Source organism: Vanessa tameamea, chromosome 2 (assembly GCF_037043105.1).
Source record: "Vanessa tameamea isolate UH-Manoa-2023 chromosome 2, ilVanTame1 primary haplotype, whole genome shotgun sequence".
NCBI lineage: Eukaryota > Metazoa > Arthropoda > Insecta > Lepidoptera > Nymphalidae > Vanessa > Vanessa tameamea.
The window spans coordinates 6,638,849-6,660,783 of record NC_087310.1 but is presented as its reverse complement, the minus strand read 5'-3'; the positions used below and the strand labels follow the sequence as shown (position 1 = coordinate 6,660,783).

The window sequence follows — 21,935 nt, the reverse complement described above, 5'->3', positions numbered from 1 at the left end:
AACTACAGTAATAGATCTACGGTGACTACTGATATTATAACGACCAATGGATAAGTAAACGTAACAGGATTATGAATTCGATATAATTGCAAGAATTTCCTTTCTTTGTAAATGTCTACATTGTGTTGTACTTGTACTTTACTATTGTATTTACAACATATTTGCATAAATCGTTAAAGTAGGATTTATTTCGAGTTATAAAAATAAATATTGCATGAATCGACATTTGTTTTAACTGTTTATTTACATACAGTCAATAACAATTTGTGATATACTTTAAATGCATACGTTTTTAAAACAAGTTAAAATTTTTATTTAAATAAATGGACCGAACTATTACAAAGATAACCTTACATTATAATATGTTTCGCAAATTAACATCTACCTACACAAATCTTCTTCCGCTATCATTTTGAATGAATACATATAATTATAAATGCTTGGTTTAAAAGCGAGTACTTGCTAGGTGAATCGTAGTCTGAAGTAACTTAGCCCATAACTTTCATAAATACACAGGCTATCTAACGAAAAAATAACGTCTCAAATCAGACTGGTAGTGAGTAAGATGAAATAAACTCGAGCATAAAAGAATCCACTTTTATAATATAAGTATATATGATAATGTATTTGTGCATAATTATGTTACATGGAAAAATACAAAATATGTAGATAACTTAATATCTTATTAATATCATAATGTGTCCAAGGACCCATAAATTGAGAGACGTGCCTAATTTACGTTTAAATTAAAAAAAATACCAATAATACCATTGATAGGTCTTGGTTATTTATATATATATTTTAAATTATACAAACTGGTTTAATCTTGTTACAACACATACGTTGAATTATATGAGATGGATGTATTTACATATTTTAATAAAGTTCAAATAAAGTTTTAAAATTATATGAAATTAATATATTTTCCGTCATTATACAGTTGACTAAAATATAAATAACTATGCCTATTTTGCAGATAAACACTAGCCGCGTATAAAATCTGTTGAGCTCGTGATGATATTTTATGTTGTATACATACTATATGTTTGAGAAATCTATTATATAATATTTTAAGTGTGTGTGTGCGAAGTCAGATTTACATGTGTACTAGTTTACGTATGAGTAGTTTTAGTTTTTGTGATGAAAACGTCAAAACAATATAAATATTATTCTACACGATTTCCTAAAATCAATTTGGTTTAAATACGTTCCACTCATGAGAAACTAAATATTGATCAATTTATAAATGTCAAAATATATCACTGTCGGTCTTCCTCATTGCCTGTTGACCCTATGATTATAAGTTGATGAACCACGTACCATAACAAGTTGCATTTGTACGGAATCCGTCAACGGAAGAGAAGCCCTATAACTAGGACTGGAGTTTTGATATCGACCAACACAAATTCACTTTAAGCAAATAATTATGAACTTTATAATAAGAAAATAAGATTTATAGTTCTTCGTTTAACATTAATTCATATAAGATTTTTATTTTCTAGCTCTCATAAGAATTTTTGTTCTAATTGAGCACTTTGTTTTGCTATGAATTATTTTAAATGGAAATTTTTGCAACAGCTATCTTTTTTCAGTATTAATTGTAAGACAGATATACATGTACAAAATGTACACATAGTTGCGAGTGTGTATTGTTTTTAATGTTAAATATATTATCTATAGCATTAAATTATTTCACCATAGTATATGATTAAAAATTACATTTTTTATTCTAAGATTACCAAATCGTCAAGAAAATTTATTAATGAGATTTTATTTAACAAAATATTAAATACTACAATGTTATGGATATGTAACGCATAGTTGTAACATAAATGGATCTTTATTACAACAATTATAACTCAATACAAAATGTTGTTACTAAAACGAAATAAAATCTTTGTCAAGATGAAATTTTATTTCCAAAGTTTATAGATTCTATGTCTAGTGTATAATGTAATATAATTTTAATGATAAAACTGTGCGTCCACTTATACTAGTATAAAATATAATTTTGTCAAACAAACACTCTGTAGGCTTGGCCTGAAATAAACGTTTTATTGTTTTATTATTATTCTATATCTTTTGTTTTATTTATTTCCGCTTTTTATCAAGATTTGATTACAAAATTGATTATATGAAACATACACTAGTCTCTTTTTTTTGTCAATTCTATTATTTACAAATATTCGATATGAAAAGGAATAGCCAGGAGGCGATCGTTACATTCCCAATCAATCATAAACTCACTAACCTTTTGCAAACAAGCGTTCTCTAATATTTTTGTTAAATTTGGCAACAGAGACATTTTGATCGCTTTCTGGGATCATGTTTTAGAGCCATATACAAGCCATTTACAAGCCCTACAAGAGTTACTGACTATATGCAGTCGAGTAACAGGAGTAACAAGTTTGTGTTTGTTCTTTATACCAATCTTATGAGTATCAAGACCACCACTCACCAATTTACTACCCTCAAACATCAATACTTCGTAGTGTTTCAGTTTGAAGGGAGAATGAGCTAATGCCTTACTTTAATTTACATTGACTGATTTACACTTAAATGATTCTAATGGAATAAACTATACGCAAAATGGCTAAGTATTCAAGTGATGTCATTAAAATTATAATTTATTTAAATATATATACATATAACATAGGTTTGTATATTGAAAGAATTAATTATTCGTTTTCATTCATATTTATTATTTGAGATGATATAAATTTGTTTTTATTACATATTTTCGACTCATGTAGTGTGTATGTATATGTACATACATGTGTGTGTGTTACATTTAATTTTATTTTAAACTCATAGTTAATTAACAAAAATTGTAAAATGTGAAGTAGTATGTAACGAATCCTCTTTTTCTTTAACCACTTAAAATTTTTAGCAAGATTTATCAAATTCTTGTTGTTTTTTGTTTATTTATTCGATGGTTGATGAATCTAATGTATTGTTACTAACCAAATCGAAAAACAATCAAAATCAAATAAGGCGCAATAAAACAAGTTTTACACGAATTAAGTCGTGACTAAAGCTCTATTAATGTCTTATAGAGTGAGAACTATGAATCATCGATATCTACGAAACAAAAGCGTCTTGGTAAAAATAATTCAGATTATTATTATTATAAAACAAACATGTTTGGCAAAAGATAACCTCATCTAAAACTCTTAATCCATATTAAGATTTAAAAGTTCATGCCCAAAATCAGTTTTTGTTTTTCAATGCTAGAGGTGGCACAGGAGGAGAAGGTCCACTTTATGATAATTAAGTGGTCACCGTCGCCCATGGACACCTGCATCGTTAGGGGGTTGCTTATGCTGACGCCGGCCTAGAAGGCATCTGTATACCCTATGTTTGAAAAGTCCCATATTACAGCACACTGGAACCACGGAAGATGATCATAGAATCAAGTGATCTATTTTCAACCAAATATCAGGTTTAAGAAGGTTAATTTTAAAATTAAGTTAACAATTAACAGTAATTTTTATTTTCAGACTTTGTTGATACTTCTATACAAGATAAATATATTAGGTAGGTGGTAGTACTGGAAGATTGCTTATAATTTTTCTTGGACCAAAATTATATTGTAACGTAGGTTTATTGCTTTAAATGGCATGTTATAATGGGAACATTACCATGATGGATATTTCATTGTAGTACAGGAAGCATCAATGAGCATTCGTTTATCGTCTAACACGACTAGTTAACTATTTATAGAAGTAGGACCTTTATAACGTAAGGACGCAACGCAAAGCAACAATTAGTAAATTATTAAACATTTTGAGCTAGGTCTAATATGTAGTTTAATCCACAGTCATCATATTATTCTGCGTAATAAAATATAAAGCCAAAGAAGATTATTCCATCCATTACTAATTCTATCGTCCATATTTCTAAGTAAATTACTCAATTACTTACACTGAAACGGCCATTAGTTTGAGCTTCAAAAGCATCCTCAGCCATCATAACGAAACCTTTCAATTGACGCGCACAAATTAGGCAAATAATTATCAGTAATTTAATTTGTATTTCGAATGACGTATTGTAATAATAAACATTACAATTCACTTGGACTTAAAGTATATTAAGGAAATAATTTCCCACATTTTTTTTTATTTATAATATTCTAAGAAAACTGAACACCGTTAGTATTTATCTTACATACAAATCCTAAACATTTCACTTTAAAATTAAAACTGACATTAATAGGAGTCACTCTAGAAGATTGTGGATAACTGTCGATACGACGAGTATTTATTTTATCGGATAAACCTTATCAAACTTATCGATAAGAGCTACGCAAACTTCGTTTACATTACATTACATATTGGTTGAATCATTCATTAGTCCGTATCAATATTCAAAATGTATAAAGAAAAATTATATGTTGTCTATTTCTCAAAATCAAGGTCAATCTAGTAATTTAATTTACCGAATATTGAAATAATTTACACGTGCTACATTCTTGTGTCTTTTAGTTTGTTTAACATATTCAACAAATTACAATTTAGCATATTTTAAAATAGTTTTTGTTGTCTCTCGGCCAATACTAAGTGGTTAAGTGTAGATTCCAATGAAATTGAAAATTAAAAACTAGTTCTTTGACTTAAATTGAAGAAGCACGAGCGAAAATTAATGCAGAAATATTCGAAAACATCGACTCTCATCTAAAATCATCCTCAAACATTTTGTATTTCTTGCCTACCGGTTCAAGTCGATAGAATCAAGTTCTGAACCGGAGTGCTTAAATATTCAAAACTATGTAATAGTTTATTTGAATAAAATTCATTGTGATTTAGATTTCCGAAATATAACAGCGAATAAAATAATGTATTTACGCACCTGCGAATATCGCTTCCCATTCTTATTGGCTGGCATAGTACTGTACTTTCGCCTATTTCTTGATTCAACTAATTTTTCCTGTTGTAGTAATTGCTCATGAACAGTATTCTTATTTAACGGTTTTATCATTATATAAAATATAATTTAAAAGCACATTATTGAAACTTCTTTTTTAGACAAAATTAATTCGTAATTTGATTAAAAAAACCTTTCGAATAAGTCACAAAATGGCGCCAGAACAGAAGCGTTTGTTCGAAACAATTGACAGGACGCAATTATTGTTATCTAGAGGCACAGTGAAGTAGACATTATTTGCCCCTTTGTAAGATAAGGTCTAAGAATAAATGTTTATACATACATATAAAGAAATAAATTTCAATCATTCATCGAACTTCGAATCATATCATCGTATTCTCAGTTTATACAAATGATAATCATATATATAATTTTTTATTGAAAATGCGAAGGCAACTTTATTTATGTGGGTAACGTGATGAATGTACTTACTAATTTCTTTGTTCGAATCGTAATTAGACTTTTTACGATAATAGCTTCTATTTTTAGGTTAGGTAAGTACTTACTTTTTTATAATATAGATATGCGAACGGGCACATGGGCCACCTGATGGTAAGTGGTCACCACCGTCCATAGAGATTAGCGCCGTAAGATATATCTATTAAAATCGCCAATCCGTCACCAACCTTGAGAGCTATGTCCCCTGTACCTGTAGTTACAATAGTTCACTCGTCCTTTGAACCGGAACGGAAAGAATACTAAGTAATGCTATTTGTTTGTAAAATACCTGATGAGAGGGTGGTACCTGCCCAGAATAGCTCGCATAAAGCGCTACAAAATTGCTTTGAATTTTTTTAATTAATATAAAATCTACTTATATAGAAGTTGCCTGACTCTAGCTGCATTTCACTATTAAGTCACACTCCTCGTGCTTCGGAAAGCGCGTAAAGACATTCAGCCACTGATCGAAGTCCGAAGCCGAGGCGACTCGTTAGAATTAAATAAAATGCTTATAATGCCTTAACTAGTTCCATTATAGCCAATTTGTTATGTGCAAATGGTATTGTAAATAGTTTATAAAACAATATATATGAATATCACTTATGTTTCTGATCAACCGTTTCATTAGACCCGGCTGTGACGTCTCGTTTTAATTATTGAATTGATCACCTACAAGTAGTCTACCGTCTACTGAGGTCTGGTATAACTAACTACGGTCGATGGTCAGTTACGCCAAAATAATTATCAAATTATTTTACAGTACCAAAATTATGACATGCGTCAACACTACATTTTCGAATAACTAATTCATTTGGTTGTGTAAAAAATAGTTAGTACTTGCATATCTAACTAAAATTGGGTGAGGAAATTATATTACCTTAGTTATCTAACGAATTACGGAATTACAATGAAATGAATGAATGCCTATCTTCCAAGCAATATTGTCGTCTAATAGAATAAAAAAGTATTTTTAAATTCACAAAGTCTTAACTAAATTAAATATAAATAGAACATTTACTCTATGATACAATTTTTTTAGTTTCTAAGCACGTATTTTAATCAACGGTTTGTGATAACATGTTTAATAATAATAACAAATACAATTATTAACTATCATCTACTTAATATAGTATAATTAATCAAACATAATTGTATTTAATATATATATGTATAAACCTGTAAGCTCGGTGTCACATACGTGACGTCCGCTTGACCTGCCCATACGACCTTAGGGTCGAATTAATTAATCTTCGGAGGTATACATTGTAGACATATGTAGTCGTAATTTTCCATATAATTTACAAACACTATTTATTTTGTTTCTATATAAATAATTCTATAAAATGACAAGACTATGCTATTATTGTACATACGTAGGCATCAATAAATTCATATATTAAATAATGAATTCATTTTCGTTTTTATTAAGAAATCATTAGCGTCGATAAAGTTGTCACTATTCGAAATATTTTCTAGAACTAGTATACATATATTTTTTCTAGAAGCTGTTTATATCAAGGATACCGAAACGGTCGAATTTCCTCCTTTCATCCGGTATTTAGCATATTTTGCCGAATATACAATCATTCCTATTGAATTCTGGTAGGCATGTAAGCGATTCATCCAACATCACTACAAGTTTTTAGTGCGTAACTAAATATTTTTACATACCTGCCAGAAATTACGGTAGAGGTACGGTAACAATAAAAAAATGGAAGATCCATTCAGACATCAACACGAATAAGCAGGACAAACAACAAACTCACTTTCGTATAAATAATAATTGATGAGCCGAAATGGCAGTGGTTAGAAAGCGTGCATCTTAATCAAGCTCAGGCAAATACCACCAAGTTTCCATGTGTCACTTTTTATTTTAATTTTTTTTTTCAAATAGATAATACAATATATTGCTTACGTATTTTATTATTTTAAATGTAATATATTTTTTATTATTTAATCTAAGTATACTATACTAATATAATAAATGTAAAAGTAGCTGTCTGTCTGTCGCTCTTTCACTGCCAAACAAATAAACCGAATTTGACGACATTTGGTATGAAGCAAACTTGAATTCCATGGAAGAACATAGGCTACTCTTTTTGTCTAACACATGACAACCAACCCCTAAAACGCGAGCGAAGCCGCGGGCGACAACTAGTGTTATATATTTTTAAATAAATAGAAGAAAAATGTTAATAGTTATGACAGAGCGGCTTTCGATGAGAAATAAGAATTGGGAATACGTCATCATATTCTGTTTTATATAAATCGAATTTGAAGGAAATAACTTAGTTCACCACAACACTTTCATTGATAATAGATACTATAAAACAAATAAGTTACATCAATATAGCGTCTCTAACTAAAATTATAGTTTTAAAAATTACCCCTACAACTCAAGTACATATATCTTAACAGAATTAATAGTTTGTAGTATATTTTGATAATAATTTGTACCTTAATCAGTAGGTATACCGTATATTATGAAGGAGTTGTACATATTAATGAAATAATAATCTATGCAAATAAGAGATGTCTCAATAACTCTTGTTTGAATAAAATAATCTTACCTCCTCTGCTACCTTAAGTACAGATAACAGATGTATACCTTACAAGATAAAATGATAAGAATAATGAAACTACTTTTAACCTAAAAACTCTTAATGTGAATACATTCACTAATTCATACTACTAACGTAAATAGAGACTAATTATAAAACAATAAAAACTCTTCGTTTAATAATACGACTGAAAAAACGCTATCCTGGTATAAAAAAGAATTGAAAGTTGAAATTATAATTATAAACTTACCATTTTTGAATTCCGATAATTTCTAGAACTCATTGAATTTTGTTGCTCGTTTGAGTTCTTCAAAGACGCTGTAAACACTTTCTGACGTCGACATGTCTCAGTTTCCCGCGCAATGACTGCCGCCATGCGCGTAACACTACACATATCGGGTCGAACAAAACAGATAAGGATCTGTATGTAAATTATATTTACTTCTTATGCAAATGTATTGAAATACATAATCTAATCAAAACGATTTCCTGTGAAACATGCCTCAAAGACCACATTTTTGACATTTCATATTGCAAGGTCAAATATACTTTTTAGAAAGGCCAACGAAACTTTGCCTGATTTTTTTTCGCGCTGAACGAGGCATGGCAGAGTATACGACAATTCATAATATCATTTTAGTGGCCTCGGGATCTTGAACCCAGGTTCTCAGGACCTACGCCCTTGTACGCTAGCCACTACACCAAAGAATCAGTACCCTTTTAGAATATCAACCGACAATACGGATTAAAAAAAATGTATTTTTTTATATAATAAGCTTTTACAGTAAAAGTCACAGTAAAATTAGTAATAAGTTTACAAAAACCACTTTCTTGCGTCAATAAAATACTTTAAGCACTACGGTTAAACTGTTACGAACCAATTATGTTAATGTTTTCTACTCTATCCTAGGACTAACAGTCATCATCATTATATGTATGTCTCATTTAAATGATTACTAATGTAATTTAATTGTTATAGATTCAGCAGTCGTCAGCGTCGATAATACGTAAAAATATAAACCTTTGAATGGTTAATATTGCGCCTTTGTCTATGGGCGGCGCTTACCATCAGGTGGCCCATATGCTCGTCTGCCAACCAATGCCATAAAAAAAAAACACTCCTTACACCGACAAAGCACCGAAAACCCATATAATCTGAGATATTATCTCGTTTCTGTAGAATATCCAGCTTCCTTAGCCATTCGACCAACTCAAGGTAAACATACGTTTACAACAGACTGAGGGGTACTGATATAGTAAGAATAGTACCAGCCCAGTGTTTCTTGCATAAAGTTACTGTGAGTGTTAAGTTTGTTTCGATATAGGCAAATTATTAGCATCTATTTTTCATAAGCATTTCGTAGAATGAAAGGTTTTCCTTTATTAAAACTTTAACTTAATGAAACCTACATAATAAAAACTTTTTACCTTACTCTAGTTAAAATTTGCGAAGAAATAAAAAACATGTATTTTTTTTATTTTATTTATTTAAAAACAACAAAATAAGTAACACATTTAATGAGGAATTAAATGTTATGGCAATTCCATTATTTCCAAAAAACAAACTAATACATAATCTTTAATTACGATTAATTAGGATACTGGAAATTAAACTAATTTTCCATAGCAATGTTAAATTAAAATACTAAGTCAAAAGAAAAAACTAATATCTCTATTTTCACTTTTTAAATGTAGAACTTTTAACCTAAAACATTTTCAACTAGGTATGCTTCTTAAGCATATTATCAAAATTATTTTCTACATATATCCCGGCTGACACCACCTTAATAATCTAAATTATTTTTTAATATACGATATCTAAAAAAGAAAGATGTAAATGAAAACTAAATGGTAAGGTACGGTTTAAACAATATTCAGAAATTAGTAATTTGGATTCCAATGGATATTTAAGCATATCATAATTACCCACATCAACTCAAAATACTGTTAAAATGGGATAAATAAGTTACACAAAATTTGATTGAATTAATGGTTTCATGATGTGACAAAAATGATATGTGGATGTGGTTAATGGAGAGAATCAAAGTTAATACCTATTTGTAAATTATTTATTTAGGAAAACTTGTAAATACAAGTATTAACATACCTATTCAAATAATGCTTGAAAAATAACAAGGCAGATACAAAAAGAACGTTCAACATACCTCTAGTATAGAGTAAAAGTATCGAACGATTAATTTACCAGTTTTAGTGACTAAAACAATTTTTTACTCACTCAGCACTCATATCTTTCTTTCTCAAATAAGTTAAATTTTATTTTCCAAATTAGGTCAACATAAATTTAACAGCGTCGATAGGCGCTCCATTCCCAAAGATCCGCATCAGCATTTGGAAAGAATAATATAAAATATTTTTTTTTGGAATGGAATATAACTCACACTATTATAGTTAATATTATTTTTAATTCACGCAAAAAATAAAAACAAGACTATTTCTAATCACAAAAAGAACAAGTTTCTTAAAATAAAAGACTACCCTCTCAGAAATAACTTGTCATTGGCAGTTAGATTTTGAAAGAAAATATATGTATTAAGTAAAAGTATGATTCTATCTAAAGTCATCTTATAAAATTTCTTTAAAAAAAAATCTGTGACCTGAATTTTAATAAACATAAAAGTTTAACTGAAAACGAAAATCTAAATTATCTAATATAAACATTTGAAACACTATTTTTTATAGTTTCGATTTATTTTATATTAAGTACTATGAAATACACATCAAAAAAAATATATAAATTGTTACACTTACTTTTAAAAAAAAAATATATTGTAGTGACAAATTAATGAAAACTCTTTTATTTTTATCTACCATAACTAAAAAATATTTCTCCTACACAAAACATTATTACATGTTACACTAAAAACATAAAATAACCTCAAATAATTCAATATCATCACAAAAGGAACGTTACACAGCCTTTTTTTCTATAAGTTTAAAAAACTTGCTTAAATAACCTCAGTAATTATATAGATCACAATGCAAACAAATAAAATAATGGATTTATGACTACTGGTATTTCCAAAATTAAACTAACTCACCTTTCAAACATACAAAAAAAAAACATGTACAAAAAGTTGAAACTGTCGCTTGGTGGCTAACCCCATTGAGGCTGTTCCTGTAAGGATCTATTATATATAAACTAACTCCAAAATATGATGTATCGGGTGTGACTTAAAACTAAATGTGCATTTAAAATTTTTGGTACTGTCTTAATCCTAAAACACGTGCGTTCGTGCGTCAGACACGTGGATTATAAATTAACTTATTTCAACCATTTATTAAAATCAAAAACGTTTAAATAAGAAAGCTATTCTTTTAAAATATGGATTTAGTATAGAAATAATCGGAGTTATTTACTGTATGATATTAGCTCCGAAAAAACGAATTCTTTTGAAAAATGGTGTCTCTCTGTTAGTTACAAATCAACTTTGTTTATTAGACAAAGACATTGAAAGAAGCAATAACAATTTCTTACGTTTCCAAAATCGCTTTCCTATACAGATTAAAACATGCGTCAATGGTATTCATTTATATTTTATGTTATACTTTTGTTAATGATTAAACTAAGTTTGAAACTTTAATAAATATTTGTATTATGTAATTATTTTCAAGCATAACCTTATAACGCAAAAACCATGAACATCGAAAATTGTATAAATACAAAACGTACAGTACTGACTGTGTACTGACTGTCATTATACTAAAAAACTAAATATATTGAACAATATACAGAAGCATACAATTCGAAGAACGCGTAGAACATAGAACACGTCCGTCCCCTTATGGTTCAAGTCAGTTAAAAACCCACTGATTTAAGGTCATTTATGTGTCACTAAGCCTTAAGAGGGTAATTTTAATTCCTGTCTACGCTGAAGCATAAAATGCGACACATTTTCATATGTTAAGAATGTGATCATTGTTGCTGGGACCACACGTATCAAGTTCGGTTTGAGACCCTTGTAGAAGCCCCGCCATCCCTCGTGCCTGTAAAATATTCAAGTAAATAGATTATTTACAGTAAAACTTCCACGACAATCAAATAGTTTTATACTTACCGCATTTTTAATAAAATATTCACGATTTTTATATTTCATACAGTTATTTGATATTCAAAAATGTTGCCATATTATAATTTATTATCTGTCAACGATAAGATAACGTATTAAAAGGCTGTCCAGTTAAATAAAAACAACACTACGATTATCAATTTGCTATCATTTATTGATCACTCAAATTGAAAAAAGGCGAATTGTAACATGCCCTAATTATCATATATATTATAAAAATATATACATCTCATTGAATAATGTGGCCAGCCACCAAATGAGATAGAGATTAGCAAAGGAAAACTAACAATACGCTTTCATCAACATCACATGTTTATTGTAACAATTTCTTAGGTTACACGTCAGCAAACTAGTCCATTGAAATATTTTTGAAAGAAATCATTTGTAAAATACAAACTAATAATTTCAATTTTTTTTTTAATAAACACGATGCGATAACCATATGTTTAGATAGTTTTTACAACTAATTTTAAATAAATAAACATCCCGTATATAAATATAAAAGTAGCTGTGTCCTAAATTAAGATATAAAAGACTTTTTGCTGACATGTAACTCTCACTCTTCAATCACATATCTTTTTTTTTTTATTTAATTAACTAAAATCATTTGCTTTGTATTCAGCTATATGTTATTCTTATAAGAAATTTACCTAAATTGAACTAACATGGGAAGAATATCTGTTAAAAAGATCTAGAAAAAAAATATTACATTTCAGTAGACGTGGCTAAATCTATTAAAAGCCTCAATGATAGAATAGCTTCAAACTTGTGAATTGAATATTATAATAGAATGATTAATATTTTAATATAACTTGTTAAATTTGAAAAAACGTGACTAATCAGCTAAACAAGTTGAAACAAATCCTATCTTACATATAAAAGACCTAGCGTCGTCTCACCACACATGTAACGGTTATGTAAAAGATTAATTAAAAAATGTCTTTTACATCTAGATATGGGAAATCTTTATAAGACATTCTAAGTACTATTATCACAAAAAATTCAATTTACAACTAAGTTACAGCAACACAGCGATGTTGCTAGTTTAAATAAGATTTTATCACGATCTGATGGGAAATTGTACCACTACTATTTACCAGAGATTACAAATATGGCGAATATTAGTACAGATTAAACTACAAACACAACATATGTCGTGAGACAGGCTTTTAAAATCGTTGGCTTAGATATTATTTTTTTTTTTGTTTATTAATTATGACCTTTTTGATTTTATTGTTTAACGAAAAAAACGAAAACAAACAATACTTTAGAATTAAATTACATTTTCTTAATAAAAAAGCCAACGTATTTTTAAGGTTACATACATAAGGGTATTTTTACTGACTTAATATTTAAAAAATTTAATTTCAAACCAACTGGTACCTATTTCTGTCCATTTTTATTATAAAACATATATTAATATCTAAAGAGACAGAACTATAATATATAAACATTTACTAAAATCTATTAAGAGACAGAACTATAAGTCCAGGATTGACTTGTGTAAGATTTTTTATTTAAAAATTATTAATAAATTACATACCACATTTGATACAATTTAACTTATTAATTTAAATATACTACAAATACTATAACTTATCAAAACCTGTCACAGCTAAACAAATAAATATTTAAATCGGTACGATAATTCTATTACAATAACTTTACAAATTGTCAAATGAATTCGTATATGTCGAAATTTAAAAAAAAAAAACGATAGACGGGATTCACAAATTAAATAAAAAATGCACGTCAAAAAATAATAAACAATAAACAAATTCCCGCTTAAAGACAACGCTTACCTTACAAACCACGAGAACCCTGTCAGTACGGTGACAGCTGTCAAAATCGAAATATAATGAATGCATACAGATTAAAAAAAAAACAACAACATGGAAAAATAGTCGCGTACGTTTCCCATCAGATAGAATCGTTATTGGTGAATTTCTCCCATATGAGCATGACGAGGCATATGTTAGGCGTTACATGGAGGAGATACGGCGTGAGGCCCTTGTAGAAGCCCCGGACGCGTTCGTACCTCCAGGTCTCGGTGACGCAGTGCCAGGCGCCGGCGTAGCTGCGGTGCTGGTCCTGCAGGCGCGCGCGCACCACCTGGTACGGGTACGTGGCGCCCGCCGCCAGCAGCTTGGACACCGCCGCGAACGTCAGGTACTCCACCGAGCTCTGCGGGCCACGGGCACATACAGCTGCTACTTGTCCGACATTACTCACGCGCTCGTCTTTTATAATTCATTTAAATAATATTATGTCAAGGAACATTTGATAGACATTGAGAAGTAACCACAGCAGATATTGTCCTGCCTGTGTCTATGTCCCAATTATATCGTGGCAATCATAGTATATAAGTTGATATGCTGCAGCGCTATATAGTGTTGAGTTACATCAAAGTATCCCCATAAAAATAGATATTTTATACCAACTATCATAATGATCATATGAATCTTGAGCAGGTAGTTTTATATATAAGATTTTTATAACACACCAAATACTCAGCAGTCAGAGCGCCCTTTCCGGGGCAGAGTATTCGATTCTATAAGTAAATGTAAAGTTTAAGCCTTACATTAACGAATCAATAATAATTTATTTATTAAATCTTGCACGGTAACTTAACTTAATTCTTGTAAATTGACTTGTTGGACTGGTTAGCCTACTTGAATAAAGTATCAATATTATATTTTTTATTAACATTTCGCTGTCGAAATGATAATGTCTCCATATAATATATTGAACGGAAAATGTAAATATAGCACAAATTAGTATTGGAATAGTTATCTATACAATAAAACTGTTCCAAAATGTTACCTTATGCTTATTCTTGAATAAAAATATTGCAACACCAGACCACTAACAAAGTAGAATAAAATAATCCTACAATCCCAGATCTAATTAAAATACACACGCACGCACTTACCAATTTAATATCAATAGGTAGGTTTCTGTACTGATTGTACCTATTCTTCATCTCCTCGTATGTCATGAACTGCAAAGCGCCATGCGAAACGCCGAACATACCCGGAATGAAGCCCTGAAATCAAAGGATATATCTTTAAAGATCGTAGAAAAAACTTCATGCTAGTTAATGTATCATAATATTACAAACAAACAAATAAAAATACATGTCTTTTTTTATTTAGATAGTCTAAAGGGCAAAGCCTGCCGACGGTAAGACATCACCCATAGATATTTTCGACATCAGAAATATTAACCATTTCTTGCATCAACAATATAACAACAACCTTGGGAACTAAGATTTTACTTCATCAAACACTTAATGTCGGCCGGTCATGGAAAATAACCGCTCTGGTAACAGTAGTGTTAAAACATAACATTTACAGATTGTCATATTACAACATACAATTTTATTGTTTTGTACATAACAAATAATAGTAAATACTTAAAATTATTATTCTTTTATATTAACAGGCTTAATTTACTAATGTTCTTAAAGGTGGATAACATTTATTTCCCTGAACTTTTTCAATCTAGTATTATTGTTTTTCTAACCACAGAGTATTGTTATATTATAATAAATGTTTTTTTTATAACATAAGTACTCAGAAAGAATAAAATTGATAACAAAGACAACATTATTATCTCTATATGAGCTAGCCCTGAGTTAGCATGAACATTGAATATTATTATGTATATAAAGGATATAGAGATTTCTTTATGAAGACTTTTTTTTATTATGAGAAGGATAACGGACATACAAATAGTTAAAATTAAACTTTTTAATTTGGCTTTATAAAAATTTCATGCAACTATGTTGTTTATGTTGTAGCTTTTGAAAATTTTCGTATTTCTAATTCTTTAATTTGTAGTTTAATATATTATGCTACGAATAAAGCTCCAATATCATCCCTGATGTTACGTGGGGACAATCACAAGTATATGTATATGTATTGATTTTGGTTGGTATTTTCGGTCCTCTGTATTTATTTTATAAACCGACGTCATACTAAAATCATTAAATGTACATGTTGCAATAACATATAATTTTTATTTTTAAAATTCTTTTGTGACTTATCCACAACGTGAAGCCGATAAAAACCGGTAATAACAGGCCAATATTGCTTGTGTTTACAATAAATATTGTTATTAAATATAAGTAGGTACTAGTATCATTTTCTTATACACTAAACTAGTGGTACCGTGCAATTTTGCTCTTGTTTTATTGGACTATACATGGATGTTGCTGAGAAAGCCTACAGACAGGCAAAAGTACAAAGAATGTTAACAAAGTGTGTCATACTCTCATATAGTAAGATTTATGGGCAGGGTTGACCATTCGGTGACTCCTCGGCTCACTTTCCTTTCTAAAAATCTTAATTAACCAGTGTGTAATTAAATAATATGGGATATCAAACCGCCTTTTTAGTTCAAATCCACTTATACAAGATTTTTTTTTTTTTTTTTAATACTAGATGGAATCCTAAGCAAAGGTAACAATAAGGTTAAGATGTAGCACACAAAAGTGATTTTCAGGTTTGTAATTTTTGTTTATGGCCACAAATACCATTGGAACAGCATGGCAAAATAACCCATAAACCATCTCCTTAACAAAATAGCATGTTTTTGCCGATGAATAATATATGTAGCAATTACCGACTGCTTCAGCAGCAGCTATAGATTTCTTTAAGTGTACAAATAGATAATATTAGTGTCTTTTCATTGGATTTTTTGATAAAGTTACATACATTGCATATTTTTAATTAATATCCTCTTAAATATTTCTTTAAAAAATACAATTAATATACGAATTTGTTTTATGTTTGTAGTTATATCTACTTCGATATAACTACAATCATAAAATGAATTCGATAATCATACCCTAGTTTCCGAACGTTGCTCCAATTGACAGTGACGTCACAACAAAACTTGTCGAACAAATCAGACTTATCATATATAAACTTTGATCTGAAGTATTTAACTCCACAACAATAAATCTAACCAAAAGAAAACATCAATGAAAAATAGTCTTTACACATAAATTCTTAAGAGCTATTTTTGTATACGTTAATTATTTCAGGATCCGATGACTTAACCTTCTTGACTGATTACTATTTTTATTAATAAAATAACCTTCTGCATTGCATTCGAAAATGTAATAAAATCTTGATTTGCGACATTGAACTCATTATCTTTGATAACTAAAGATTAATGCGTTTTAAAAACCATAATATATTTCATAACAAGACTCTTTGTAGTTAAATACAGAAATAATTAAAAATCTACAGACAAACAGAGCTAAAAAATTATGGACTTGTCTTGTCTTTGACTATTTTTAGATATATAAGCTAAAATTAATCTCCCCTTACAGCAATTTAGTACGATGATACGAAGTATCACCTTGGACACTGACATTGGTTGAATATGTTATTTCCAGAGGCGATTTTTAAATGACATAAGAATTATTATTGTTTTGTAAATGTTGATAAACAAACGTTTTTTCTGTAATAAAAATATTAATAAATATTATTATAAAGAAAATATTTTTTCCTAGGCGCGGTTACTATAGTTTTATTTACAAGGTTACTCTACAACAATTTTTTAAAATTATAAAAGGTGATGAATTATACGTATACCATTCAAATTACACATTCTAAATTCCAATTATGTAAAAAAATATATATATATCACACTAATTTAGGATTTATACTTATCCATTAAGTCATAAGAAAATGATATTATTTTTTATTATCGCGTCAACGCGGAAATAATGTTATAAGATTGATGCATTGTCTGGTGATAAAAAATATTTTTAATACGTAATATGCTAGTGATCAAGATACAAAGAAAAATATTATAAATTTTTATTTACAGAATTTTTATTGAATATGTAATCCACCACAAAACGAGAATTATAAAATTCAATTTATAATTAGAATTTTTCTATATATTTTTCTATATTAAATAGATTGACAAATATGCCAACTTATATAAGGAGATCACTACCATAGACATTGTAAGAAATATTTACCAGCCCTTAAATTGTCAATGTTCCACCATCATATATCTACAATGTTATATCTTGTGCATAGTTACACTGGCTTACTCACTCTCTGCTGTTAGGCGGTAGAATATATGAGTGCGTGGAGCTACCTACACACAGCCATACCAATAGGTATTATCTTTTGAATGCCTATTATTAACCGATTACGAAACATGAAATATTACTATATGTCTAATTTGTTCCCACATACAATTACAGTAATGTCTCATAGAATCGAATCTTAGTTGGGTTGACGCCAAAACATCTTGAGAAATACATAAAATATGTTTAAATTTTCGCAGTCAACTTTTGTCCATATTTCAATATATCTTTTATCTCGTGCAAATTAATGCACAACTTTAAATCATACTTAAACCTTTATTATCCTCTAAATATAAAAATACAATCCATCACTTATGTCGATAAAGATATTTTTCGATTAGAGGTCCCGTCTTCACACGGGTACCATAAAAGAAGGGCTAAGAAAGTCGAAATTTCCTTCCTCTTGATTGACTCTGATTATTAAAGACAACCACATTAAAATCCATTGCGTAGTTTAAAAAATCTAAGCGTACAGACGGCGTGGAGCTACTTTATTTTATACATAGAAATCTAATACTAGCTATTCACCCTGGCTTTGTGAGGGTAGAATATGATATAACTACACTAAAAACTAAACGTTCATATCGTAATACATATTATAACTGTATTGGTTTATGAGACCTAAACATAAAGGCTAACAGTTGGCAAAACTTTTTCCGACATCTTCAACAAACATCGTATTTCAGGCAATTTAAACGAAACCTTAATGAATAATACATCTTCTTTATGAATCGTTAATCACCCCATCCGTTGGTGTAAACCGAATGAAAATCAGTTTATTCAATATTTATTTATTGATTGTCAAGAAAAAGAATTACCACCGGTTCGATAAGAGACAGATATTATATACCTTATAATATGTAGTGGAGTAATATGTTATATGATAAACACAAGTATTTGCTTTCTATTATAACGCCAATGAAACGACGATGTCTCATTGAATAAAACACTTTTGTTTTCATTGAACGGTGCGGGTTCAGGCAAGTACAACTCTTAGTGATGGTGCTGTTAATGTGTGAAATGAAATACTGTTCAAGTCGTTAGTCAATAGCATCGTTTCATCGACTTATACTATATCTGCACAGGTCGTATGAAGTTCTATCTATTATCTACGTGGATTTTTATTAGATTTACAAGGATTTTGATACAAATACTTCAATACAAACAATTTATCGTCAAGTAAATACGAAGTTGTTTCAAAGCAATTACGATTCCATATTTGCGATCATAAATACAAAGTTCAACAGCCAGTCGGTTAATAAACGACATAGTTATATAGCCATATACATGCCTAGTGTTAACTAAACATAATCTTTAACTTTGTTTTGAAAATATTTTCTTGATACTTATGCTATAAATAGAAAATCATATTATGTACTGTTGACGAGCCTGATTACCCAGAGTTTAAGGATGTGTATCTTAGTCGAAGACTGAGTTCAGACCCGGAGCGAGCACCACTGAATTCATCTGCTAATTTATGTTTACAATTCATCTCTTGCTCGGCGGTCAAGGATGACATCGTGAGGAAACCTGCATGTGGTTGATGAAAATCTACCACGTGTATTCCGCAACCAACTCGCATTGTAGCAGCTTAGTGGAGTAAGCTTCAAAGCTTCTCGAAAGAGATAAGAGGTCTTTGCCCAACAGTTAGAAATTAACAGGTGTTACTTTTACTATTTAGATCGTTATTATACAATTTCATCAAAGGTGATATTTTATTTAAATATGAGGGAGTTCACTAAAAAAGACATGATTGTCTCATATAAGGATAAAAGTGATAATAGATTATGAATATAACCAAATGAAATCATAAGAAAAACGAACTCACCCTGTATAATCCCCTGATGCCCTCTGTCCTGTAGATCTTCGACAGGCCGTCAACCATGCCCCTATATCTCTTGTGCTCAGCTAAGCTGTGCTCCTCGCTGTACTGGAGACACAACCTGGTCTTCACAACCCAGATAGGATTAGTCATCACCAGGGAGAGTATACCAGCTTGGGCAGCGGCAAGCATGTGAAGACCTGGGCCGAGCGGCGTGCGGGCATTCCCTCCTTGGATCCATGTCTTTATTGCATTATAACTGAAAAACATTTACAGAATATTGATTTATTCTATGACCATAACTATACTTACAAGAACATCTTTTCAAATTTTTTATATTCATTATTTTAGAACAATTTTATATACTAGTCTCAAGAATCTAAATCGCAAATAATAACAATTCAAAATTTTACATGGTAACTAGTTCTCAGTAAATTGGCACATTGTCGGCAGAATAGAATCGAGCCACCCTATCTCAATTAGTGGAAGTCGTAAGACGTATCCTTAATCAACTTGAGGATAATTGTATTTTTCTTATTTCTTTTCTGGTACACCAGAATTTTGGTACTAATCACAGCAACGCTCTACCACTATTTTTTACATCGCAAACACAATATACAAATAAATAATATTTAATATAATGCAACATATGTTTTTAATAGCAAAACTTCCATAGGTCAGAGAACTATCTGTTGCGGACAATATCATCATAAACATTGACAATGTCACATAAACTTTACTAAATAATACTTACAATAAAAAGTAAAACCCCCAAGCGGACCCGGAGCCCCACACGTTCGGAGTAACGCCTCGATACAAGCCGCGCACGCCTTCGTTTTTCACGATCGTTACAAAAGCGCTGCCCAAGCCATCGTAACGTGGAACAGTTGCAGTTCTTCCATCATTAACTGCATTATAATAATCAATTTAAACTTAAAAGATGGAACACACATTCCAGTGACATCTTTCTGAAGAATTCATGATTTTCATAAATATTTATTTAAAAATAGAATACCTGACGATCAGTTTTTTTTTTTTAGTAATTACTTGTAGAAATTTAATAAAAGTACAAGAGCATTAAGAATGCACAAATGAAAGGAGTTGACAATTTTTGTAAAAAATATTCAACCTTTACTGCTATTGACTATTGTTACTGTTGTTTGAGCTAAATATTGATCAAAATCAACATTGACTTATTCTTAAAATAAAATTACTAATAATGTAGTCAATATCAAAATGAAACAGTTGTGAAATAAGTGTACTTCTACCACCAGAGGTTAAAAAATCATAACAATTCATGGAACCTGTACAACTAGTTCGCAATTGCATCATTTTTGTGTATATTTTCAGATCCACATTCACGCTTCTTACCCAAGTTCAAGGTCATACAATAATTACGAACTTATTGATCAAAGCATGGTCTATTTTGACAAATGCAAAATATTTTTATACATACATTGTCTTTAACTACGGCATACGATTTATTAAAGTAATTCGAGAATATACTGTGGTATTTCTATGACGAAATGACATTTAATGCTTAAAATTGTATAAATACTCACCTGCGAAACGAATTTTAATAAGGTCCAAAGGATGCAAAATTAATGTTGATGTGACGCCACCTGATATCCCAGCTACCAGGTGTTCGTACTTGATATGGCTCAGAAGTGCAAGTTTTGAAGATGACGGATTAGGATTCTTCATTGTAGTCATGATGAACGTAATAAATCACAGGTAAAACATTTTGTTAGGACCGTACTTAAGCATATGCTTGCCGAATACTATTCCAGGTAACTTTATCGAAATTTACTAAATAACAATCGTCATTATACATCATTGCTTTCGTAATATTCCGACGAAATGGAATAGGCGTGAACTAGATGATTTCCACATGATTTCTTTCTTGTATTTTTTTTGTCGTTCCTCTATACGTTAAACTGCTACCGTTTATACTTACTCAAATAGTAATACGTAATTATTTTAAT

The 21,935-nt window shown here is 29.9% G+C and overlaps 1 protein-coding gene across 1 annotated transcript; it reads right to left on the bottom strand.

The window, feature by feature from the left end:
* Positions 1–11,116: 11,116 nt before the first annotated feature.
* Positions 11,117–21,875, bottom strand: LOC113401421 (solute carrier family 25 member 32). The gene is made up of 6 exons (XM_026641342.2): positions 21,513–21,875; positions 20,705–20,858; positions 19,957–20,209; positions 14,946–15,059; positions 14,052–14,197; positions 11,117–11,930 (listed from the first exon to the last, which is right to left on the bottom strand). The coding sequence occupies exons 1-6, from the start codon at positions 21,661–21,663 to the stop codon at positions 11,786–11,788; spliced, it is 963 nt and encodes a 320-aa protein (XP_026497127.1). The 5' UTR covers positions 21,664–21,875; the 3' UTR covers positions 11,117–11,785.
* Between the last annotated feature and the right edge of the window lie 60 nt (positions 21,876–21,935).

Bases quoted from the DNA above. Each gene is read 5' to 3' on its own strand.
- LOC113401421 (XM_026641342.2), bottom strand. From the start codon at position 21,663: ATGACTACAATGAAGAATCCTAATCCGTCATCTTCAAAACTTGCACTT. The intron at 20,210-20,704 runs GTAAGTATTATT...AATGTTTTTCAG, and splicing joins TGGGGGTTTTACTTTTTATT to TTATAATGCAATAAAGACAT. The intron at 14,198-14,945 runs GTAAGTGCGTGC...CGTGGCCCGCAG, and splicing joins TACCTATTGATATTAAATTG to AGCTCGGTGGAGTACCTGAC.